Source organism: Nomia melanderi, chromosome 2 (assembly GCF_051020985.1).
Source record: "Nomia melanderi isolate GNS246 chromosome 2, iyNomMela1, whole genome shotgun sequence".
In the NCBI taxonomy this organism is placed as follows: domain Eukaryota; kingdom Metazoa; phylum Arthropoda; class Insecta; order Hymenoptera; family Halictidae; genus Nomia; species Nomia melanderi.
Genome location: NC_135000.1, coordinates 3,171,677 through 3,196,706, shown reverse-complemented (window position 1 = coordinate 3,196,706; position 25,030 = coordinate 3,171,677). Strand labels below are relative to the sequence as shown.

The 25,030-nt window shown below is 37.1% G+C and overlaps 3 protein-coding genes, 1 long non-coding RNA gene and 2 other non-coding genes across 9 annotated transcripts; 4 read left to right on the top strand and 2 right to left on the bottom strand.

Annotated features, from left to right (window-relative positions):
• Window positions 1-363: 363 nt before the first annotated feature.
• TRNAD-GUC (transfer RNA aspartic acid (anticodon GUC)) lies at window positions 364-435 on the top strand. The gene has a single exon. It is a non-coding gene; the product is annotated as a tRNA-Asp (tRNA).
• Window positions 436-1,271: 836 nt separating this feature from the next.
• On the top strand, window positions 1,272-1,342 carry TRNAG-GCC (transfer RNA glycine (anticodon GCC)). Its single transcript has one exon. It is a non-coding gene; the product is annotated as a tRNA-Gly (tRNA).
• A 597-nt stretch (window positions 1,343-1,939) lies between these two features.
• Window positions 1,940-4,451, bottom strand: LOC116425864 (calcyphosin-like protein). Of its 3 annotated transcripts, none has more exons than XM_031974104.2 (5): window positions 4,295-4,451; window positions 3,418-3,574; window positions 3,147-3,324; window positions 2,864-3,073; window positions 1,940-2,770 (listed from the first exon to the last, which is right to left on the bottom strand). In XM_031974104.2, the coding sequence occupies exons 2-5, from the start codon at window positions 3,570-3,572 to the stop codon at window positions 2,669-2,671; spliced, it is 645 nt and encodes a 214-aa protein (XP_031829964.1). In that variant the 5' UTR covers window positions 3,573-3,574; window positions 4,295-4,451; the 3' UTR covers window positions 1,940-2,668. The 3 variants fall into 3 exon arrangements, with proteins under 3 accessions (XP_031829964.1, XP_031829965.1, XP_076230312.1); XM_031974105.2 differs by having other exon boundaries at window positions 3,418-3,558; window positions 4,295-4,423; XM_076374197.1 differs by lacking the exon at window positions 4,295-4,451 and having other exon boundaries at window positions 3,418-3,642.
• A 1,265-nt stretch (window positions 4,452-5,716) lies between these two features.
• Gp93 (heat shock protein 90 Gp93) lies at window positions 5,717-9,931 on the top strand. The gene is made up of 4 exons (XM_031974103.2): window positions 5,717-5,886; window positions 5,954-6,040; window positions 7,100-7,706; window positions 7,781-9,931. The coding sequence occupies exons 1-4, from the start codon at window positions 5,832-5,834 to the stop codon at window positions 9,450-9,452; spliced, it is 2,421 nt and encodes an 806-aa protein (XP_031829963.2). The 5' UTR covers window positions 5,717-5,831; the 3' UTR covers window positions 9,453-9,931.
• A 413-nt stretch (window positions 9,932-10,344) lies between these two features.
• On the top strand, window positions 10,345-24,817 carry LOC116425862 (constitutive coactivator of PPAR-gamma-like protein 1 homolog). 2 transcript variants are annotated; one of them, XM_076374179.1, is made up of 17 exons: window positions 10,345-10,478; window positions 11,192-11,571; window positions 11,641-11,813; window positions 11,886-11,999; window positions 12,072-12,218; window positions 12,295-12,670; window positions 12,748-13,005; window positions 13,080-13,460; window positions 13,907-14,045; window positions 14,132-14,257; window positions 14,341-14,458; window positions 14,767-15,067; window positions 15,399-15,643; window positions 16,869-16,997; window positions 17,351-17,451; window positions 17,792-17,933; window positions 24,665-24,817. In XM_076374179.1, exons 2-16 carry the CDS (start codon window positions 11,364-11,366, stop codon window positions 17,931-17,933), a joined length of 2,958 nt encoding a protein of 985 aa, XP_076230294.1. In that variant the 5' UTR covers window positions 10,345-10,478; window positions 11,192-11,363; the 3' UTR covers window positions 24,665-24,817. The 2 variants fall into 2 exon arrangements, with proteins under 2 accessions (XP_076230294.1, XP_031829961.2); XM_031974101.2 differs by lacking the exon at window positions 24,665-24,817 and having other exon boundaries at window positions 17,792-20,573.
• LOC116425865 (uncharacterized) lies at window positions 13,945-17,795 on the bottom strand. Its single transcript, XR_004234789.2, has 3 exons — window positions 17,636-17,795; window positions 14,750-15,671; window positions 13,945-14,089 (listed from the first exon to the last, which is right to left on the bottom strand). It is a non-coding gene; the product is annotated as an uncharacterized LOC116425865 (long non-coding RNA).
• Window positions 24,818-25,030: the final 213 nt, after the last annotated feature.

The window sequence follows — 25,030 nt, the reverse complement described above, 5'->3', positions numbered from 1 at the left end:
GCTTATATAAACTCGACGCACACCTCCCGACTCTCCTCTCCCCACCAACTTATTGCTATACTCCAATTTCTTCATTAAATGTCTTAAATATTTCAGCTGTTTTTTTCCTTTCATTTACAGGTGTTCGTGGGTTTCAACGTCTACTGGAGAAATGTTATTCTATTAAGACTATTACGAGATTTGACTTGATTGCTCCATTTGCTACATATATTCAAATGCTTTGAAATGAAAAATGAAGATACTAATGGTTTAAGATATGAAAATACATGATTTCTTTTGGAGTAACGTATTTTTCTTGAACATGTGATTATAAGATTACTAATTTGTTTATATACTTTGTTTAAAAATAACAAGTATCAAGACTCCTCGGTAGTATAGTGGTCAGTATCCCCGCCTGTCACGCGGGAGACCGGGGTTCGATTCCCCGCCGGGGAGGTAACTTACATTTTTGCATAATTTTGTTTCACGCGTGTTAATTAATACTTTAATTTATGATGCGGTCGTTATAGGAAAGTGAAAATAGCTGGCTGGTTACTTAGGTAGTTACGGCCTTTCGCACGGCAGGACACCAAGGGTCCAGGCTTACCGTTGCTCTACTCCAATTGAGAGGGTACGAGGTCCTCGAGGATTATCGCATCTGTTCCTTGTTACAAGCTTTTTGATGACTCGGGTTTTACGGATAGAGTTTCAACGATATACCGTCCCTTGTACACGTGTTACGGAGTTGTTTATTATATAAATAGTGGGTCATTTGCGGTTTGGGTTAAGTAGGGACAGCGAGGACTTTGTGCCCCGGCTATATACGGTAGCAGCCGTTTAAAACGATTTACAATCTTTTTAAAGGATTTGGAAAAAGGTCTTATAATGCAATTTTTTGTTCAGAAATCTGTATTGATTTACACAGTCTAAGTTATAGTCTAAATGTTAGATCCTTAAAGAGTATTTCTACTCATGTTCTCGATGAGTACTATTTTTACACCTGTATTAAGGGCTGTAGGAAATAATTAAATCGTACAGAATTTTATAAATTTTGAATAAGATCATAGTATTACCCGTAGTGTGGTATTAATATTGTTTGATTTATTTCATTAATACATAGATAGGCTTATCCGTTTAAATGTCATACGTGTACTGCTATAGCAAGTAACTTTTGCGTCAGAAGAATATATAGGACTAGGAAATAAATACGTTTATTTTACTGCAATAATTTCGTCGCAATAAACATAATCAGAAATTGCCTGATATATAATGTGGTCAACGTAATATAACAAGCATCGGTGGTTCAGTGGTAGAATGCTCGCCTGCCACGCGGGCGGCCCGGGTTCGATTCCCGGCCGATGCAAATTTGTTTTTTTTTCCCTTTTGATTGATGTTTTTTACACTATCAATAGAAATTGTAGTTATGTAGGAAATACTGCCTTATGCACTGGTAATCAACAATCATTTTACTCAGTCATTGATGTAAATACATGGAACAGGATGAGACGTGAGGATTATAAAAGTTATAGAACTATTAAGGTCGAAACAAGTATTTCACTTATAAATTGAGATTTAAATGAGAAACCTTAGAATCATTAAGGTTGCCAGGATCACATTTACGGAGAATTATCTTGTTAAAGAGGTATTCATTGACTTTAATTAATCAATCTGCATAAATTCCGTCTACGTTTGCAAGAAGATTGAGGAAGTATAATGTTGCTGAAAACAATTTTTGTGATGCTTATTGACTTTATTTGATAATGATTGAGATACAATGTAGTTTGCTATTTGGTTCTTTATCATCCACGATAAGGATGTTTCTTGATACCGCTGGCTGGTACGTGGGTAATAAATAACTTCAAAAAATTCGTTATAATCGCAATAATTACTTTCACACAGATAAACGCAGTAATGAAAGCCGATGGTATTTTCTTTATACTGAAATGACTGTACAGTATGGTTAAGTATAAACGTTATTTTAATATTTTATAACATTAGAGTGAACAAACTTTTATTTGGAATGAAGTACAATATTTAAAGTATTCTTTCTCTTGCCCTTTCAATATATAATAACATTGGATAGCGCGAAACGTCGGTTAAAATATTAATTAATCTTTAACAGGATAATTGTTCCTCTTATATCTCGTTACTTCGGGTAAGTAAATATATGTTTACACTGTATTGGACCCTATAACCAACTTCTGTTCCTTACATACTATGCACTCATACAATTCATATAATTGTATAATAGGATAATAATTCAACGCAGTGATTCTCAAACGTGACCAACGCGGTGCAGTTAACTCACAAATGAACTTTACTTGCAGAGCATCAAAGGACGCCTATGGATCGAATTGAGAACCGCTGCTCTACGCTTATGAAGAACAATGGAGCTTATTTTGCAAGATTATTTCCTCGTTGCCTTCATTACGGAATAGCTTAGTCACGGGACAACCGTGTATGAAAAGAATCAGACTATAGCGAGCGTTTGAAAATCATTAATTATTGCATAAGGGAGGCCTTATAATATCCGACAGTTGAATACGTTCACTGCTCGGGTTGTAAATAATGAACACAATTGTGCCCCAGATAAGTATGCTGTATTCTTTGACTCCTGGCATTGACCGTGAAAGCTTAACGTCCTTGATAAAGCCGATAATTCCGAGTTGACTGTAGCTGTGTACAAAGTTCAGAGCTTATAAGCATTTCGCATCATCAAATCGAAGTACGCGTCGTGGTCGATGCTCGCGCTAATAGCACTGTAATAGTTCATGAACTCTTCTTCTGTGACCTGCAATTAACATATAATTACGTTACAGGGCGAACAACGTTGCAGAAGCGTTCGCGGGTTCCTGTTAATGAGAAAAAAATGGATTGTTCTTACGACGCCGTCTCTGGTATTGTTCTGTTCAAAGTTGGCCAAGAACTTGTTCAAAATGCTGTCTTCGCTTTCCTCTCCGCTTATGTAACGCGGATGACATTTCACGTTATACACGCCCCTCAAATCATCGACCGTGATCACGCCGTCCCCGGTCTTGTCTAATTTCTTGAACGCTTGATCCACAACGTTCCTGCGGTTCTGCGACATCGGAGGCTGTACAGGCGAAAATGCTTCGTCATCCGTGCAATTCGATTGAGCGCCACGTCTATTGAAAACTTCGAATTACCCGTATGGCAACGATGAATTCGTCCACGCTGACGTTCCCGTCACCATCGGTGTCGAACTTGTCGAAGATCTCTTTCACCTCGTCGTCGGAAAAGTCTAAACCTGACTCCTCCAAGCCTTTCGTGAACTCCTCGATGTTTAGCTTCTTGTTGCCGTCGTCGTCCATGCGACGGAACGCTCTGTAAAAGAGGCCATGTTAATCGCTTTCTCGAAATTCCCACGGATTATCAGATAATTCAATATATATCAGGTGAAAAGTATTGTCAACTTACCTACCAAGACCGAGGATGCCATTGGCACCTCTGGCCAGGCAGAGCAGGCGTATTTTATCTATAGAATCCGTGGTTGCGTGTATGGCCCGTTGGGCCTTATTTATCATCTCAGTCTCTTGCCTCGTCGTCGCACTTTGCGGCCTGTTAAAGAACATCCCTGAAAGAGAAACTCGTGCTCCGTTGACTCACCCGGCAAGTATGATTCAGATGTCCAGGCAAGAGATATCGAATGAGGTGAGTTTCAGTATAAGCGATTAAATGAAACAACGCACGCGATTATTTCCTTGTGCAAACTCACAGGAAGTGAGTTCCGCTCGTAATTGGATTTCCAGTTTATTTGGTAGCCAAAAATAAAGTAAGATAACACATTATTGGACCGATTCCAGTGGCAGAGCGGTCTGATATCCACTAATCTAGGATTACTGGAACACTACAATTTGCTTCCGTTTCAAGCCTCCCGGAATACGTCGCGTGTTATGATAGGGAAAAAACATGAGCTTCATTTTATTTCATTGCGAGGTGTGGCTAATTGTTTGGCTTAATTAATTGTACGCGTTTAGCTAATTACATGCGTCGAAGTTAGTTCTAGTATACGGAGTTAGGGTAAAGTATTGGCTTGATTCCAATGTAATTTCTCGTACATCTATCGATTAGAATAATTTGTGTGCGTATCATGCTAGTCTCGGTTAGGCGTAAATTGTTTCATGAATTATTTTGAAATTGACGCATGCGGCTCGAATGGCGCGAATTCTTGTTGCCGAAAGAATAATTTGAACAGCGTATGACATTAATAAGATACGGTAAATTGTTGACTGCGCATATTTTTATCTTATTTTTCTTTTTATTTTTTGATAGTATTAAGTTTGTATTTACTTACCTCGGTTTTAAGGAAGGGAAGTTTAAACCATGCGCGCCAGTTTTGCAGAGAATTATTTATAATAGTAGACAGTGGATAAGGATCAGGAATGGTTCGTGATTACTCTGAAGAAGACCGGAAGGGAAGTGACGGTGCCGAGTTCTTTTAACGCGGCTAGTCGTATTCAATAGGACAACATACAGTGGATCACACGTACGTTGATCGACACCACCCTCACATACGAAAACAAGGTGTGCTCGTTGTGTACATTGTCCATACAATAGTCCGTACAACGTATCCATAACGACCAAATAGTCACAACATGTGTATTGGCAAAAATTTCACGCGTGATCAATTGCCAATACCGATTTCCTATCGGAGGGCTATGTCTCGTATGGCAAAAGTCTTAAGGACTTGCTTACGATGGAACATTCAAGATTAGAAAAGACATCTTTACGACATTGCGAATTCGACTTCTATTGTTTCATGAATGTACAATTGTTTAAAAACTTTACAAATGTCTAACTTTCTATTTCGTGATAGTTACCCCTCACAAAGTACCTTTACGTATACAATTTCTAGATACTTTACAAACTACTGTTTGCGTAGCCTTATAGTGTAAATGTAAATTAAACAGTTCAGACTTTCGATATTCTTGAGGTGTAGTTACAGTGTGCAGCAGTAATATCCGGTCTTTGTTTTTAACGATCTATTTCCTTTACTTATATCTATTGTTATAAGTGATTGTTGAGCTGTAACGCTATATGGACAATAATGTTTTGTTCTTAGCAAAAGCATGTTTCGCCTACAGAAATTAATACATCAGATATGCAAGATATTATTTCTATATAAATTTAATTTAAGTGGAAGAACTTTTATTTCAAATTGTACATGTAGTTACTATTAGCATCTTTGTAAATAAGAAATATTGTACACTTCACATTACAAAGCTTATATGAATCTCATTTTGTTTTAATGTTCAGCCTAATTATGAAAATATATTTTCAAGTGTGAAAATGAGGATAGGTTCATGTACGAATTATATTGGCGGGAAGAAATAATTGACAGTCATTATAATAGGAATTTACATTACCAATGTTTCAGTAGTTAACTTACCATTTCATGGTAATCACAAATATAGCTGAATCGATTTTTTTTTAAACAAACATTTTATATGTACAAACTTATTTACAGTTTAAGTGATTGTATATTATTAAATATAATAAAAATTGATGCAATGTATATTTAACATCAATTTCATTTAAAATAAAGGGAATTAATAAAATAGAAACTTCTAGAATTTCCGAATGCCATGTGTTACGTTTATCCACCAATGCGAAGAAGACATTTGGACCGAGCTGTAACCGGCTTATCGTTGATTGGTCGACGTGCATTGCGTGGGTTCATCTGATTGGTGAATGTTGTTGGATTCCTCTTGCTATAACGTAGCGTCGTGGTCAGATTATATGACAGTCGGAGTTGAAACAGCAGAGCAAGGTGTTTAGGTCAGGCTTTTGTGTATTTTCGATTCTTTCCTGCAATTATTTGTGAAGCTTTCATGATAACAATGAAAAAAGCGTTATTGTTCGTAGCAGCCCTGTTCCTTTTAACAGGTACGTTAATTAATATAATAATAGTTACCGAGAAAAGAGTGTTTAAATCTATATATTAATTGTTTAGGGCTAGCTAGTGCTGAAGATTTGGTTGAGGAAGATGTTGAAACCGTTGAGAACGATTTGGGTGCAAGTCGTGAAGGATCTCGAACAGGTTACATACAATTTTTACGTATTTACAATAGTTTTTCCGTCTATTATTTTTTTGATCTATTTACTTATAGGAAATGTGCATATGGGATCTTATCTTGAAAAGTTATCTAACTTACTTTGAAAAACCATTTTTCTTTAAACTTTTTTTTACTTGTACCAGATGAATGAGGATTACATTTTAAGTTTCAGGTTCAGGAATTCATCAGTTTAGAAATTATGCATATATAAAGTTACCTGATAAATATGAATATAGAATACAAGAGGCAGCTCTAATTTTGATCTTGAAATGCATTGTCAAGGTCATCATTATGAACAACTTTTTCCTGTGACAAGAATGGTGCTTTCTTTTAGTTTTTAAAATAATTGCAAGAAACATATTTTACTTCTATGTTAAATTCTATGTACATAAACATGTTTGTGACATGACAGATATAGTCACACATTGTTAATTTTTGTTGTGAATCTTATCAGGCTCAATTACAATAGTTTGATATGTCCTTGCATACATGTTTGCTTAGGTGATAGAGATTAATATGAGTAGGCCTATATCTTATGAAATGGTGATGCAGGGGGCGTAGCCCCTTTTAACCAATGCCCACACTTTTACTTTATAATTCCCAAAAAGCCTATATTGTCATAAAGCCCGTGTAATTGTGAATTAGATCAAATTTTGTCAAAGGAAAAAATGTGCAAAAGGATGACCTTGACAATATATTTCAAGATCATTAAGATTGGAACCGTTTCTCCTATTCTATATACATATTTATCAATTAACTTCATATACATGTAACTTTTAAACTGATGAATTCCTAAACCCGAAACTTAAAATTTAATCTTTATTCATTGAGTATTATTGACGAATATAATAAAAGTTTAAAAGAAAATAATGATTTAAAGTTAAGTTTAACCTTGAATTTGATAAGTGCAGATATAAAATAAATCCACCCATTTTATGGTCACATTCTAACTTAAATAGAGCATTTGATTTATGTTTTGTAACATTAAATACATTGTTCCTAATTAATTTGAAATAATTCTAAGGTGAATAAATATTCCACAGATGACCAAGTGATACAGAGAGAAGAAGAAGCTATAAAGTTAGATGGATTAAATGTTGCACAAATGAAAGAACTGAGGGACAAGGCTGAAAAATTTGTGTTCCAAACTGAAGTTAATCGTATAATGAAACTTATTATAAATTCATTGTACCGGAACAAAGACATTTTCCTTAGAGAACTGATATCCAATGCATCTGACGCTCTGGATAAGATTAGGTTGCTGTCCCTAACAGATAAAACTGTTCTAGATAGTAATCCTGAATTAGCGATTAGAATAAAATCAGATAAAGAAAATAAAATATTAAGTATAACTGATTCTGGTATCGGTATGAATAAAAATGACCTGATTAATAATCTTGGAACAATTGCAAAGTCTGGTACTGCTGAATTCTTGGGCAAAATGCAAGAGACATCAAATACTCAGGATTTAAATGATATGATTGGTCAGTTTGGAGTAGGTTTTTATTCCGCTTTCTTAGTCTCGAACACAGTAATCGTTACATCGAAGCATAATGACGAGAAACAGTATATCTGGCAATCTGATAGCTCTAGTTACAGTATTGTAGAGGATCCAAGAGGGGATACGTTAAAGAGAGGAACAACAGTCAGGTACTGAAAATAATATTTTTTATATACGAGTCAAGAATGTGTATTCAATGAAACTAATTTATTTATTATTACAGCCTTCACCTAAAGGATGAAGCATTGGACTTCTTAGAGGAGGATACAATCAGAAATTTAGTAAAGAAATACTCACAATTCATTAATTTCCCTATATATCTGTGGAGCAGTAAAGTTATTCAAGTTGATGAAGAAGAAGAGGAAGATGAAGAGAAACCAGTAAAGGAAGATGAAAGTAAAAAGGATGCACCTGAAGATAAAGTACTAGATGAAGAAGACGATGCAAAGGTTGAGGATGCTGAAGAAGAAAAGAAAACTAAGAAAGTTGATAAAACTGTCTGGGATTGGGAGTTGCTAAACGACTCTAAACCTATATGGACATTGAAACCATCAGAAGTTGAAGAGAAAGATTACAATGACTTCTACAAAGCATTAACAAAAGATACTCAAGATCCATTAGCAAAGATTCATTTTGTTGCAGAGGGTGAGGTCACCTTCAAATCACTTCTTTTTATTCCCAAAGTTCAACCTGGCGATAGCTTCAACCGTTATGGCACTAAAGCAGATAACATTAAGTTATACGTTAGAAGAGTCTTCATCACCGATAAATTCACTGACATGATGCCTAATTACTTGTCTTTCATTCGGGGTATTGTTGACAGCGACGACCTACCTCTTAACGTTTCCCGAGAAAACTTGCAACAGCATAAGCTTATTAAAGTAATTAAGAAGAAACTAATTAGGAAAGTATTAGATATGATAAAGAAGATTCCAAAAGAAGAATACGATAAGTTCTGGAAGGAATACAGTACAAATATTAAATTGGGCGTAATTGAAGATGCTCAGAACCGAGCCAGACTGTCCAAGCTTCTACTTTTCCAATCTTCCACTCAGAAGAGTTCCACGACACTGACAGATTATGTCACTCGTATGAAACCCAATCAGCAGTACATCTATTATATTGCTGGCTCTTCAGAGAAAGAAGTAAAGAAATCTCCATTCGTTGAAAGATTAGACAAAAAAGGTTATGAAGTTTTATATTTAACAGAGGCTGTTGATGAATATGCTATTTCTGCCCTTCCCGAATTCGACGGCAAGAAATTCCAAAACGTGGCGAAGGAAGGCTTCTCCATTGATGAAAGTGACAAGGCCAAGGAAAGAATGGAACATTTAAAAACAACTTTCGAGCCGTTAGTGAAATGGTTGAATGATATCTTGAAGGATCACATTAGTAAAGCTCAAGTGTCTGAACGTTTAACAGACTCTCCCTGTGCTTTGGTTGCCAGTATGTTCGGTTGGACTGGGAACATGGAAAGACTTGCGATTTCTAATGCCCATCAAAAGAGCGACGACCCACAGAAAACTTATTACTTAAATCAGAAGAAGACTCTGGAGATTAACCCAAGACATCCTCTCATTAGAGAATTGTTGCGACGCGTGGAAGTAGACACTGCTGATGAGACAGCGAAAGAGATTGCTTTGATGATGTTCAGAACAGCCACTCTTCGATCTGGGTACATGCTTACAGAAACTGCTAGTTTCGCACATAGCGTGGAACAACTGATGAGAAAGACCTTGGGAATTTCTCTGGATGAAGTACCGGAAGAAGAGGAAGCACAAGAAGAGGAATCTGCTTCGACAGAAGCTGAGGGAGAATCCGAAACAGAGACTATAGATATAAATATGAGCGAAGAAGAGAAAGAAGAAGACGATAAAAAGCACGATGAGCTGTAATTGAAAATTGTAATTTTATAGCTGTATAACTGTACAATGTATAGTGACACAGTAACCAATAACGTTATGCAACTATTTTTGTTGCAATGGAAAACGAACAGTTGTAATTGTACAGAAAGAAAAGTGTTCTTTGATAGTTCTTTGCAGCATTTAAAGTGTTTTGTAATGATATCAATGCAAAGACAAATCGAAGGGTAAAATATTCTGCAAATTAAGTTCATCATCGTAATATAATTATAGTCCTATAAGTTCTATATTTGGTAACGAATTATTGTTGTAATTTATTTCATTTGATCTTCCACCTTTTTATAGTCACATAAAAGGATCACTGACTGAATAAAAATAAATATAGCATGTTTGCGATGCGAATGAATGTGTTTGTATAAAAGGATATTAAAAACTTACTGGAGTATCATTATCATTATCGTTTTGTACTTGACCGTTGCCGATTATTTTATGTAATAAATATTATCGGCGTATTTGTGATTTATTTTCTGCATCTGCCTTCCTAAGGAGCTCGATAATGTCGCGAAAACAGATTATATCCTTTTATCATTATGAGAAAACGATACTGCGGCTTAAAATTCGCTAAATATACCTGCTAATTAAAATTTTAAACTTCTTTAAATGCGTATGATACATTAGTAGGACTCTTAAAAAAAAGGAAAACATTTTATTTTATTCATTTTTTAAAAGTAATTTCTTAACCTCGTGGTATCGCACATTCGTTGATATACCTTGCAGCTAATGGATTATGTTTATGTAGTTTTTGTAATGATTCCGCTTGATTTTGTATTTTTGTAAATCGTATTTTCAAAACAATGTAAAATTATTCGTTTCCGGCGTAGTTGTCGTTTCTGCGGATGGACCAATGGGCTGCCGTATTCCTTTGGAACCGGGGCAAATAGCGTAGACATCCGAGCGCAACCGAGCGCTCATTTCCGTTTTCGAATCCGACGTCACCTACTCTGAAAGCCCGTGTGTTTTGTGTTTCTTTGGGGCCACGATGATTATCGCTAATTTAACGTAAGTATCATCACGTTTTCCGGATGAAATCACGTAGATCGGATCCAGCGGAATTTGTGCGGTGTCGTTAATATTGGTAGATTGGTCACGAAACCGTGCGAATTCCTTTGCGTAAGTTTCACACCGAATAGCAAAGAGCTCACTCGCCATGCCGGTCTATAAAGCGCTACTTCTTTTTCGGGCACGTTCAATTCTTCGCGAAATAGCGGGCAAAATTTGAACCGGTAATTTTCGTTCAATTCGCGCATCAACGGCCTTAACAAGATCAAACCTTTTGTTGGGAGATAAAGAACTTGCCGATGATATACAAATGGCCACATATAAACAAAATAAATGGCGTCGGCATACTTCTGTTCCGAATATGACAAATTTTCCATTCACGAGTGTTTGTTGATCCCTTTACCACACGTCTACGTGATGATATACGTTGAACAATATGTATTCAGTTGTATGCGATATGAATCACCTGTATTGTTACCAGAACTTATATACATTCTTTTTTCAGTTTTATTTTCTCTCACTTGTTTGTTAACAAGAAGTTTTTTTACCATAATTTCTAATGCACAGAATCTGTAATGCAACGATACTAAATGGTTTAGTACGTTTTGATGTATCACGTTTTGTGTCAGTTGTATTTTGAACGGGTTGCTATTTGAACAGCTTTGTATTTGGTTTTTGTATATTTTGTTATTGACAAATGATATTTATTTCAGGTTGAAATTATTGAAATTGAAATTAGATTTCTTCATGTCGTAAAAGTATCTAAAGCAAAACATTAAGCAAACAGTTTCATCTATAATTAACAAATAAATAAAAACTCGTAACATACGAAAGACGTAAACATTTAACTAGCAACTTCACATCACAAACTAAATTGTGATCAAAATGGGCATCCAAGATTTGCAAGTCTTTCTGGATTACAACTCTATACAAGGAGGATCTGTACCAGTTGATCTGTTAAAAATAGCACGTACCATTACTCAAAGACAGCATAATCGTATTGGCAAGGCGCAGCAGTTACATTCTGGAAAATTAAGATTAGTTCTCGATGGGGAGTGCTGTTTAGATAGATTATATGGTGGTTACTTCTCAGGTACATGTTTCCTTCTTTGTTTGTGATGTTTCAATCAATGCAAACATTCATAAGTATTTTGTAATTCAGATTGGACTTGTGGAGGACAATGGAATCGAATGCTACAATTTTTGGCAGTCCTCATACAAGCAACTGAAATGTCAGGTTTGGAACTAGCCGTGTTCTTTAACGGATGTTTTGAATCTCCCCGACTTGCAGACTGGATAAAGAATCAATTGCACGTGAGATTTAATGTAAACAATGTAAGTTACTTTGTACTTGAATATATGTAAATGTTATGAAACCTATGTAATTTAAAATGATGGTCTTTACAGGTATTGAAACATATTTCAATAAAAGGTACCCCACCACCAAAAATTTGGTGGACTCCACCAGTATGTTTAAGAACCAGTCTGCGAATGGCTTTGAGACATTTAAACGTTACAGTTGTAAGTAAAATTATCTAAGATATTTCACAATATTGAATTTTATTATTGTATCGCTTATTTTTGTTTTAATAGTTATGCAGTATGGATGACCATCATCAAGAAGTAATTGCTTATTGTCGTGAAAATAACTTCAATGGCTTGATTGCTGATGATGCAGAATATGCAGCCTTTGATCCTCCACGATATTTCTCATCTGAACAGTTAAAGCTTACATACAAGGTACATATCCATCTCTATATAAACTCTACCTGTTCATTTACTAGGCATAAGCTATAATCAAATGTTTTTATTCAAGGGCTCTCTTGACACAAAGGAATACATTCTTCCTGAACTTTTAAAATCATTGAATATCCCATCTGATAGACTGTGCTTATTAGCTGCATTACTTGGAAATTATATCTTAACCGAGGAAGATTTGGCTGATTTCTACAATGAACTTAATATCAACCTGAAATACAGTAAATTGAACGTGGATGCGAATGAACGTACAATACAAAAAATCGCCAGTTTCGTTAAAGATCTTCCATCCGTTGAGTTGGACGTGGTGGCGCAAAAAGTATTCGGCATTTTGTCAGATCCAAGGTGTTCTAAACTGAGACAGTCTGTTCAATATTATATAAATGGAACCAAAGATGGGTTTTTGCATTACAAACCAGTGAAACAAAATAGAGGTAAGAAATTTCCTTTTAATTCCACACAATTATTTTCGTTACAAATTTCATTTACAAAAAAAAACGAAACGTTCTAGTGCATAAATTGGACTCGAAACAAAATGTAGTACAAACACAGTCGAATTCAACTGAAACGCCGGCAACGGCTTCAGAAGCTGATTCCAATTTAGAAACATCCAGATTCGCGTCTGAAACTGTGGAGAGTGAACGCGAGAGTTTAAATGCGTACAAGCAAGCGACAGCGAATGCAAAATCCGCACCACAAATTGTAATAGACCCGCCCGGTATTCAGGGTCACGGAGAAAACCATAACGTTAGAGCGAAAGAAGAACAAAGTAAAATTAAAAAGCTGAATGTTAGAAATCGTGTGGTTACTGTCATTTTTCTAATCCATTAAAATATTGTTTAGGCAATGGACACGCTGTCAATGGTACTCACAATCTTCTAATTAGTTCGTCGAGTTCGAGTAGCAGTTCTTCCGCCACTTCTCCATCCCATGCGACAGCCGATTCTGCTAAGCAAGCGGAGAAGACAACTAGTGTTCCCACTACGGTGCCGGAAGTAATGCGTACCGCATCCGAGAGGCATCAGAAAGGATTGATGTCCCCTCACATTTACCAGATTCTTATCGCCGGCGAAATTAAATTACCGGTCCTCTTGGAGGACGAGAATCACCGCGAATTCCCATCTATTCATCTCATCTATAGGCCCGTGCGGCAGATGGTGTACGCGATATTGTTTAATCTTCATCACCGGATGTATTTAGCTGCTAAAAGTAAAGAAAAAGGTGGTAAGTAGAGTCGTTCTCGTACAACGGTACATTGAAACTAGTGTTGTAAAAATCGAAAAACTCAAGCTATGAGCCTCGAGTCTTCAGAGCTTGTGCTCTAAAAGTAGAAGCCTAAAAAAATTGAAATGCCTCAAAGACTAAACTTTAAATTTGAAATTTTCAATGAGATGTTAATATAGCAACAGATGGCTCGAGTCTTCAACTGTTGTTAAGCATAAAGACTCTCGAGGTTCAGTTCAAGCTTCGAAAACTCGGTTTTTAAGGTTGAGCTTTAAAGCTTCGAAGACTTGAGCTTTATTGGACTTCAAATCTTCAAGATTCAGCCTTTAAGATTGGGTTTACAAAGTCTTGAGACTTTATAAAATCTTGAAGTTTCGATGTGTCGAGTGTTTTACAACACTAACTGAAACTGTCAGATTTCGATACACTTCCGATTTGTTCAATAGATACTGAAAAAATTGAAGTCCCAGACGTTGTGATAAAAGAATGGGTATGGTCCAAATCGAATCCATACCAGACTCCGGAATCGGTGAAAGCAGAACAAATTGGTTGGGGCGTTCCAACGATTCAACGTTTGTGGTTTGGGTATGTCAGTCTTGATATCATTGTCGAAAATTTGTTGTAAACTTCTACAAGTAGACACGATAAAAATGGTAAGTTATATCCTTCAGCACTGGCATAGATGATAAACGTCGCCGATTGCGAGGATTCTTGACCTGTATGAGGTCAGATACCCCTCTCATGTTAAACACTACCTACGTACCACAACACCTGTTAGTCATGGCTTGTGTGTTACGGTAATTATTTCTTACATCTTACGAAGGTTCAAATCGACTAAATTATCTACAAGTTTTTATTAATATACTTGACTTTTTTCCAGATACATTATGTCATTCTCAGATGTGATCAAGATCCTACGTCGTCAGGAACTAGATGCTTTTATTGCGCAAGCATTTTCACCTGAACTTATGAACGCTCAGTATTTACAAGATCTTCAGGTATTCAAAATCCAAGATACAACTTCAACACTAGCACTACCACGCCCATCAAAATCACGAGTTTCAGGTTTCTTATTTTACAATTATTAATGTCATCAAAGTGTTAAATATTCGAAATGATTTTGAAAATAAATAGGCCCACTTAAATACTACAATGAATATATGAAGAAAACGAAAGAAATCTATTGTTACAATTTTTGGGAGTATTACATATTAATCATATTAAACTCTCGGTAGTTCTAGTGTTAAGTCCCTTCAGTACGTTAATACTTAGTATTATAAATTACTAACTCAATTTCCTTTTACAGCTTCCCTTAGTGACGTCTCGCGGAGTACAACTAGCTACATTATTTATGGCTGGCGTTGAAACTGCTCTATTGGCCAATGATGCTTGTGGTGCGCCAATCCCATGGTTAATGTGTTGTCCGTGGTTGTATTTCGATGGTAAATTATTCCACCATACGTTAGCCCGTGCTACGATAGCGAAAAACCTATTGGAACTCTGCAGTGGCCATATAGATCGCGTTGTGAAAGTTGAACGGATGAGGAAAGCTGTACTGGAGGGTATGAATGTTGTTTTCGCACGACCACCGATGCCTGTTGCACCAGGTATGTTATTCTTCTATGCTTAGACAGTTTCTTATAATCCGTTAAGCTTCAGAGCCTTGCATAACACAGCGGCAATGTGTTCGATTCATAAATAGAAAAGTTTCAACTCTTCGTTCAATGAACTCGATGTTTCCTTCCAAACACCTTGGCATTCCATGTGTATTTGAAATGGTATGCTTTCGGAGTGGAAGGAAAGTAAATTCAGCTGTGTTGCTTCGCAATCTTTACACCTTGCCTAGGTCTGCGAATCTCAAAGCTGATACAAACGGTTTTCTTTTCACATGCATGATAATCTATCATTTTCATTCGAGTAACTATGGACATATTTTAGGTATTCGGGTGTCTGTACCTCAGAATATTTTAGCTGCCAGTTGCACAATTAATGACGGTTTAATGCGCGGCCGCGGAAGCGGGACAATGCCCCAACGCGGGTTAATGCGACGACCTATACCATCTCGCGGTGGTCAATTAGAAATTGCCGGAGTAGTTGTTGGTCAGTGGGGTCCTAATTACGGGCAACCAGGTCGCTTGCCCCAACCACTGCAAGGGCATCCTCGCGGACGGCTTCCACCACAGGTAAGGTGTCATATGTTTTACGTGAAATCTGTAATTTAGTAATAACTACAAAGATTTTCTATTGCAACGAGGTATGTACATTTCTCTAAATAGTAAGTATTGGGTTGATGCAAAAATTTTGACGTGTTTTGTGTGTGGTCAACTAACAAATTTTTTTAAACTAATAAGGGTACCCATAAGTAATCAATTATTTTTAATTAAAAACTAAATATAGTCATTTAATTATATTCATTATTTATTCTTTCGCATCTTCTTGGTAAATTTTCGATTCCTCTCTTGAAATAACCTGCTGGTTGCGTTAAAATATATGTTTGGCGGTAAGTCTCGACTTCTTTGTAGTTTCGAAAATTTGTATTCCTAAAGTGATGCTCCATAGATCTAAATAAGTGATCCCGCCCAAATTGCTTTATTTTTTCTTGAGTTATTCTTGTCGAATGGGGTCTAGCGTTATCATGTTGCAATATCCGACAATAAGCGTGAAATCTAAATAGCTTGCTTATGCACCTTTCTAATTTCATGAAGGTGTCTTTGTACTGTTGACCACGTAGCTCCAAGTCTATCAGCTACTTCATGCACAGACAATTTGGGATCCAATTCTACTAGAGCTTTTAAAGCATCATTATCGAATTCATTAGGTCTTTTATTTCTAGCACCATCATTCATGTCAAAATTTTTGATAAATTTGTTAAATTAATGTTGACACCTATTGACTATATATATCACAAATTTTTGTTGTTGTGGTGCTTGCATTAAATTCTGAACGAAAATGAAACAACATACAATCCTATATATGTTCTTCAGTAGGTTGATAGTCCACCATTTTATGACAGGATAATTCTTTTGCATTATATATAAATTCACATTCAAACTTTGCAAAATATAAAAAACCTATCCGTACTAATAAATATATTTAAGTCAGCTTAAATTAACTCAGTTATCTAAAAAAAATTGATGACTTATGGATACCCCTAATATCATAATGTGTATAATACTTTTCTCTTCACACTTCTCTCTTCATTTTTACTTAGATTTGCTTTAGCCAGCGAACAGTTGAGAACTCTTTCTTCTATTCCTTATTTAAAAAATGTCAAAACTTCTGCATCAACCCCTTATTTGTTAACGAAGTGGTTCAGTAATTTCTTTGCCCAAAATTATTCTAGTCTACTAATTATCAGTTATAAATCTCGTAATGGTGTAATATAACCTATTAAGCGATATGTTTTAGGTAACGTCAATCGGTGGTCTGAAATATGGCCTGCCACGTGGCTTCACTCCTATGGGTCGGCCGACATTTCAGGCGCGTGGAAACAATCGCACGCAAATAGCAGGACGTGGAAAGAAGACCCAGATGAAGGTGGAAAATTACAATTTCCTTTCTGTTCCGTTTCTCTTTCATTCGATTTGTTTAATTCGTTAACTTCCACAAGAATTTCGATCGTTTTGTATAATAATACCTATTCTTTCGTAATGAAGGCAAATTGTATTAGAAATAATTATTAATGATTTGTTATTACAGTACTCGTGTTACACTATTATCTAGCTATTTATGTTACTAAATACTTTTAATCAACATCAGCTTTTTTATTGTAATTATTCTCGAGCAATTTGGAAGCTCCAGTTATTGATGGCCAATTTTTTTTTTAAATTTACTTGTGGCAGCTTGTTAAACTGTGACAGAACGCCATTAACTTCGATTTTCTATTTTAGGCAACAGGTAAGAAGAAGGCCACTGTGAAAAAAGGCAAAGAATGCGAGAAGAAAGATAGCAGGGGACGAGGTAACGGCGTTGACGGAATAACCGATTACAAGTAAGTACTCTTTTTTAACCGTTTGACTGCCATGCGGTGGTTAAGGGTTAAATTCACATTCATACTTAGTCCTTATCACTTCAATCGTCAGTTTCACCGCCAAGCACGGATACATAAAAAACAATTGCAACAGTAAAATATCTATGAATTAATTTCCTGCTTTTTAGTATTATTTGATGCTTACCTAACAATCATAATTGAATTTCCTCTTTGAGATTAATAAAATTTATTCGGAGCAACTGGCAATTGTTCTATGATATTGTTGAAATGATAAGGGTTAAAGGTTAACGATGTCGAACTCGGTGGATATTTTTAATGGCTGTTATGCTCTCGCGACCAGCGATTCGATTTCGAACACGAATGCAACAAAAGACCCGCTGCCGGTGCCAGGCCAGTTCGAAGACGCCGTTGAAAATGGCAAAGGAATAGAAAAAGGGCAGGGAGACGCTTCTCTCGTCGCTTCAGTCACCGCCGAGAATTAGGTATTTATATATATATACATATATATATGTGACTTTTTATCGACTTTTAGACACTCCCGGATGTGACTTAAGACTGCAATCAAAATCTTATTATACATGTAACGGGGTGATTGTGCGGTACACGGCATTTGAACGTTCCAAGTTTTACCGGCGAAGAAGATTCAGTCGATAATTAGTTTCCTTTCACACGACCGAAGGAAGCGGGGGAAAAGAAAAAGAAACATTGTTTCCACAGTGTGGTTCGGGTATGTTCGAAGATGCAGCGAGCGACACGTTGATGAATCGCCTTAACATTTCGCACAACGGCGCAGAGAGAGACCCTTCAAATGTCCGCGCGCAGAATCACTCGATAATGTCTAAAGCTCTGATGGGGCCAAACTAATTAAACTAATATAGGAGACAAGGCGTCGGTTAACGATGCCAAGACTATGTAACAAAAACATACACAGGATAGAGACCCGTTTCCGACGTACACAAATACGATGTCCTCACTGCCAAAACGTACCATTCAATGCGTAAGATACAAAAAAAAAAAGAAACAAGCAAACAAGCGAAGCAAAGAAACAACAAACAAAATAGAAAAAAAAACAGAAAAAACCAGAAAACCGTATTTAGAAATAAAACAAAAAAAAAGGGGTTAAGATTGTGCTTGTGCTAGACGAGCGTGTTGTTTCACCTGTTCCGCGCTCGGAATCACCATGGGATGAACTCGACTGATTAGTGTATGCGTGCGCTAATTTTACTAAATGAGAACAAGTCGTCGTCAGCTGCTAATAAGTATTTAATTCTTAAGAAGTGTGATTATTTTTTTTACAATGAAAATATATATTTTCCGGTATTATATGAAATGCTCGCGTTGACGGTCTCAGTACTCTAATTCACCGCGATGAACTGTTTACGTAACACGCACACTCACGAACACGCACACACTCATATACATATACATATTCTTACACATACACAAACACAAACATAACCACAAACAAATGGCAACAGCCCACACGACACGCGTAAGGTTAAACGGATAGGCAAACAGGTTTCGCTGTTTTACACTGGGGATAGGTTAACGTTTCGTGTCCGCGGGGCATGGTGTGCGACGCGGTATAGAATACTGAGATGTTCATTAGCAAATGGAGACTGATGCTTTTCATATAGGTAAAATATATATTTATATATGATTTAGATTAGAAGTTTCTGATATATAGCATATTATATGTGTAAGCTGTGAATGCTCAGCGAGCGAGCGAGCGAGTGTGCGCGTGTAATCCCGTGTATCAAACATGTGTGAGACAAATATTGCGAGAGAAGAGCGCGTGCGGAGATGAGTGACTGTTTTATTTGCGAATCGCTGTGCGGTTAGACGGAATGACGAGCGCGTGGACTGCGAGTGAGTATTTAGGGGAAAAGAGAACCACGACAATGTATATATATATATAAACGTGGGATGTTGAATAATGTTGGCGCTCCGTGGACGCACGCGTGCGGACCCTGTGGTTATTAACGGAGGATCGCGCGCGCGCACGTACACGCAGCCCCTAACGATATATATTTATTTGCTGTTGCGTCGGAGGAGAAGAGGAATGCGTGCGTAGGTGCGTGTGGTTTGTGTGTGTATGTGTGTATGTATGCGACTTCGGAACGAATTACCAATTTGCGTACGATAATTGTAATCGTAGTTTCTCAGGGCATACCGTGAGACCGTCGGCCGTCGGTGGAAGCTGCGAAGTTCTCTGAAAGAGTGTGCTCTCACGGTAGGTCCCGGTATCGCTTCGAAAATATGCTACAACAAATTCAGAGTTCTGTTATCGGGGTGTTCTTAAAATTCTAAATTTTGTTGACCCGGGCGTCGTGGAGAGGGAGGGAGGGACTGCGTATTAACAGTCGGAATATTTTGTAGAGAAAATACAAATATTTCGGTCCTTTTTGTTGTTTTTCTGTTAGCGTTTAGGGGGAAGGGTGAGATGTCGATGGAACATCGCGGAAATTGCGAGATACTCGCGCCTCGTGTAGCATATTTTAAGAGTCGTATATCCCTCGTTTAATTGTACATACGAATAGTTACTTTAGAAGTGACAGTGTGATTGGTGTACATAAAAGCGCACCCGTGTCGCGCGCGCGCTTGCCGCGAGAACGGAGTTAGGGGATGATTACGTTAAACGAAGAAAAAAGAAAAATAATACTATTTATGGCGTAGAATAGTCGAACCGACTTTCTACCAAAGATCATTGGAGAATGGATTTTTATCCGTCAAGTATGATATACATAAAACGTGTAAAGAGAAAAAAATGGAAAAAACGGAGAAACAAGACAGTACGACAGAACACGATTATTAAAGAGGGGGAGAGAAAGAGAGAGAGAGAGAAAGAAAGAGAGATTAGGAAGAGAGGAAAAAGAGAGCAAAGGTTGAGACAAATAGAATGTGTCTGAATGCAGTAGTGAAAGGCGAGAGTAAGATGGAACGAGCGAACGGTAGAAAGAAAGAGAGAGAGAGAACGAGAGAGTGAGTGAGCGAGAAAAAGAGAGAAAGAAAGTGAGCGAGCGAGCGAGAGAGCGAGAGAGCGAGAGAGAGAGAGAGAGAGAGAAATCATTTATTGAGATAATATAACGAGAGATAAGAATAAAAAATGTTATATTTTTGTAGATTTGTTATTGCGTAAAATGCATTAAGACAATGAGAAACTTTATATAATTTGAGTGGTGGTTAAACGAGCCTGAGAGAAAGAACACATTTAAACGAGTAAGATCACAGAGAGAGAAAGGGATCGTGCGAGCGAGAGTGAGAGAAAGGGGAAAAGCGAGAAAGCGAGAGAGTGGAAGAGAGATGGTAGAAAAGGATGAAAGTGCTTTAGACGATGATGGTATGTTGAACACGTTTGACATCCGTGATTGGTAAAGACAAACAAAACAAAACAAACAAACAAACAAAAAAAGAGAAAAACGAAAAACTTCATTAATTCATCTGTGTCTCCGGGGCTGCTCTCAGACTGTACTGAGTTGCTTGCCGACTAAAAGGGGAAAATAAAATGTAATCGAACCAGGAAACTGTAATGAAATACGAATTTGATAGAAGACAAAAATGGCTAAAGGGGGAAGAAAAAAAACGAGACGTAACGTCGTGTTGTCAGCTTCGATGCGAGCGTATGCATGTAACAAATAGTTTTCCGAGATAACGAACAAAAATTTTCAATGCGAAACAGATCGCTCGAAGTGGATTTTGGGAACGCCGAAAGCGAAGAAAGTTGAAAGGAGTGTCCGTGATTGGAGAGCTAACCGTATATGTTCACGTACAAACGATTCGCTATTGTTCCACGATTTTTCAATTAAAAAAGTACGTACACGCGATTACATATACTTACACGTTGTTTTCCGAGTAACGGTGACGCGCGAGTTCGCGTCTACGAGAGAGGGAAAAGAAAAAGAAATGGTTTCGAACAGACGTCACACCGTGCAACTTCTTTGAGCATATTAGAGAAAAAAAAAACGAGATGGAAACGAAAACAAAAATTAACAACGGCAATTGTACATTACATACACACACACGAGCAACGCAACGTAAATCATGTTAAACGTAAAGCCGCGAAAACTAGAGAAACAGACCGTTTTCCGGATCTAACTTGCGAACGAACGATAAAACGAATATTCGAGGGGTAAAACGTAAATCACGCCACTTTACGCTTGTCGCGTAAAGGATACGGGAGAGTTTCTTTCCGAGGAATCACTGATCGAACGGTCATCCAGGGAAATGCCAAGAAATGCGTAAATAAAAAGGAATCAATGTTAAAACAACGGAGAAGAACGAAAAAATATATGTATAATAAATATATATGAAAATAATAAAAAGAAAACGATGACACAAACACATATGATGTACACTACACGATCAGCTGCTGCTGCTGCGCTGATATGAGTAAACGCAATTAACAAGTATGCAAACAAGGAATAATTTAATAATGATGATGATAATAATATTAATAATAATAATTATAATGGTAACGATATCGATAATAAGTAAACGAAGCGAACAAGCAAGCAATACAATGGAAATAATATAAAAGCAAACGGGGGAATATGATAAATACGAACGAACGATAAAAAAAGAAAAGTAAAAAAAGGTGTATCTTAAATAATGGAAATCCACATTGAATACAACAACAGAAGTATATCGCATGAACGTAAGGAAATGGTGTGTGCAAACGAACCGGGAAAAATGAAACGAGCGAAAGGTTGCAGTGTAACATAGGTCGACGATAAAGAAGGGACGCGCGCCAGACTCGTGCCTGCTTTTCGTTGTAATAAGTAAATAGTGAGGACAGGAAAGGAAAATAAAAGAGAGCGTAACGGTAAAAGAAACAATGAAAAAATAAATAGGGGCCCACGAAACCTTGTCTATGTTAGAACGTATCCCAGCGAGCAATGAAAGAAAAAATCGGGGGAAAAAATGTGAACGAAGCGAAACCCGACGGATAGGGGGGAAAAAAGCACTTTCTTATGTACTTTAGAAGGGTAAAGCCATTTTACGAATGATCCTTTCAAATCGATTGCGTGCTGATTGCGGTGACGAACGGAGGAAAGAAACGAACCGATGAATTAATTCTACTCCGCTGAAACTCCTTCGCTGTGTAACCAACGCTAAATGGAACGACGATGAAACGCTTCTCATAGGCGGCGAAACGGTCGGCGCGAGAGACGATAGAAATTTAAGCGATCACTTTTCAGTTGCATTTTTCGTTGCTTCGCTTTGCAATTGTAACGCGCGTCCACGTGCGAAACCGTTCATTATTGTAAACGATGGACCACTTTATTTCGTTGTTCTTTTCATTTACGTTTTTTCTTTTTTTTTGGTATTTTTTTTTTCTTCTTTCAAACGCTTCTTACCATATCGCGCGTACAACGCTTTTCTCATTCAACATGTAACGCTTGCGTAGCGCCTGTGACCGTTACAGAAAACGATCGTTTCTCGCCGCACCGGAGAACAGAGTGAAACCTGTCGCGCTGCTTCGCTGTCCGGTTCTCCTTTATTGTTGTTATTGTACCACTGATTGCTATTTTCATGAACCTTTGTTAGTGGGTGTTCCGTTGACGGTTTTATTTTGTAATCGCGCGTTGTAATAGTGTTCTGGGTCATTCCGCGACAAATCACACAAGTATCATATGTATATATATACGTACATAGAAGGAATATACCTGTAGAAAGGGAAACAAAACGGGCTGGATCGTTTGATTTCAATGGTTTATTCGAAACGATAATCGCTGCCGAGGAAAAATGGCAAACAAATGCTACCGACGGTGGCCAGAATGTAACGGTGAACGCGTTCTCTTGATTATTGTTTCGCTGTATCTCTGCGGAGGCGAGCACACCTAATGGGCATTAAAAGGAAAAGGCAAACGTTCAATGTTTCCTCTCATCTCGATGAGAAAGCTAAGTGACTCGAATGACTGAAGTCACTCACCGGCGAAAGTCCGTCACGTGTAATGCTCGAACAACGTAAACTTTAAGTTTCTCTCTTTACCATAGTTTCTCTTCGCTTGCGCATTACCTATTAAACGAAGATATATTTAAAAGTACGGTAGAGCAATGACAGTAAACTAAATAATGGACAAAAAAAAAATGAATTATCCAAGCATAAAGCGATAAAAAAAAATCCAAAAAAAAGAAAAAGATATAAGGAGACACGACGTGTAACGGATTATAAAAGGACAAAAAAAAAAAGTAACACTTATCGATGTAGCTGCAAACGTATGTGGGCCCCGTCCTTATATATTCTTATTAAATATTACAATAACACACGTATATTCTGCTATTATTTTTCATAGCTAAACGAGACGTAACGAAGAAACGGTGGAAAAAAAAGAGTATTGCGAGCGCGTAAACGAAACGCAACCATTGTACGTTATACAATTTATGATCGTGGGTATGTTTTTTTTCATTTTTAATTTTTCGTTTATAATCTCTCTCTCCATTTTTGTTTTTTTTTCTTCTACTTCTTTCGTAACACGTAATAACCGGGACAAGGTATAGGAATCGATGGTCATGTGTGTAGCGCATGGGATGCGACAAAGGTGTCTCTTCTGGTTGGATGAAGAACGGATTCTTTTGCGTGTCGAGCGAACAATGTTTGTCAAACGAAAAGAACAAGAAAGAAAAAAAGAAAGAAAGAAAGAAAAAGGTTTATATATTTGTGCTTCTTTAAAGCGACAGAAATTGTGCGTGCGCTATATAACGTTGTTAGTGATCATGTTAATTTAGTTTGACCTAGATGGGTCGGTGTGTGTGTGTGTTGTCATCGCTTTGAAAAACAGTCTTGTTGATAAAAAAGAAATCAGAGGACACCCGTTAAATGCTGCCGCCGCGTTTACTTGATGCAACAATGTTGAAGCTTCGTCGTTACTCTGTAATAATAATAATAATAATAATACTAATAATAATAATTATTATTATAAACGTACCTGCCCAGGTACGCCGAACGTTGTGGCACACTCGATTATGCTATTAGAGAACAGAAAACGGTCCGATGAACCAATGATTAATCTGCACACAAACGTCGCGCTGCATTAGTCGTATTAAATAATTAGCCGGTGTGTTCGAGGAGCTTTTTTAGAAGTGCAGACAACCGACCCATTCGGTCCCCATGTTTTTTTTTCTCTGACACACACAGTCACATCGATGTATTCTTGTTGGATTATTCTACCTTGTAACTTACTGTTGTAACATATATCCCATTCATGTCTAGTGTCAAGCAGAGCTGATTCTATGCTTTTGCTGGTTTCGGAAAACTGGAACAAAAACAAACGAAAAAAAATGATATATATATATATGCGAAACGTAAAACGGAAAGAGTCTAAACCGGCGCGGAAGATAAATAAAAAGTATTTGGGAAAAAAAATGAAAAGAAAGCAGCGCGCAAAAATCTATTAATTATTCGTGAATTAAATAAATGGAACGAAGTTGAATGATTCCGAATGTTCGTTGAATACTTTCTGATTAAACTAAAATGGAAACTGGAAGAATCAGTGCTGGCGAGAACACGAGGCAACCGAGAATTTATTATAAAGCTAACAAAAAAAAAACGTCACATTTAAAGGTACTTTTAAAGTGG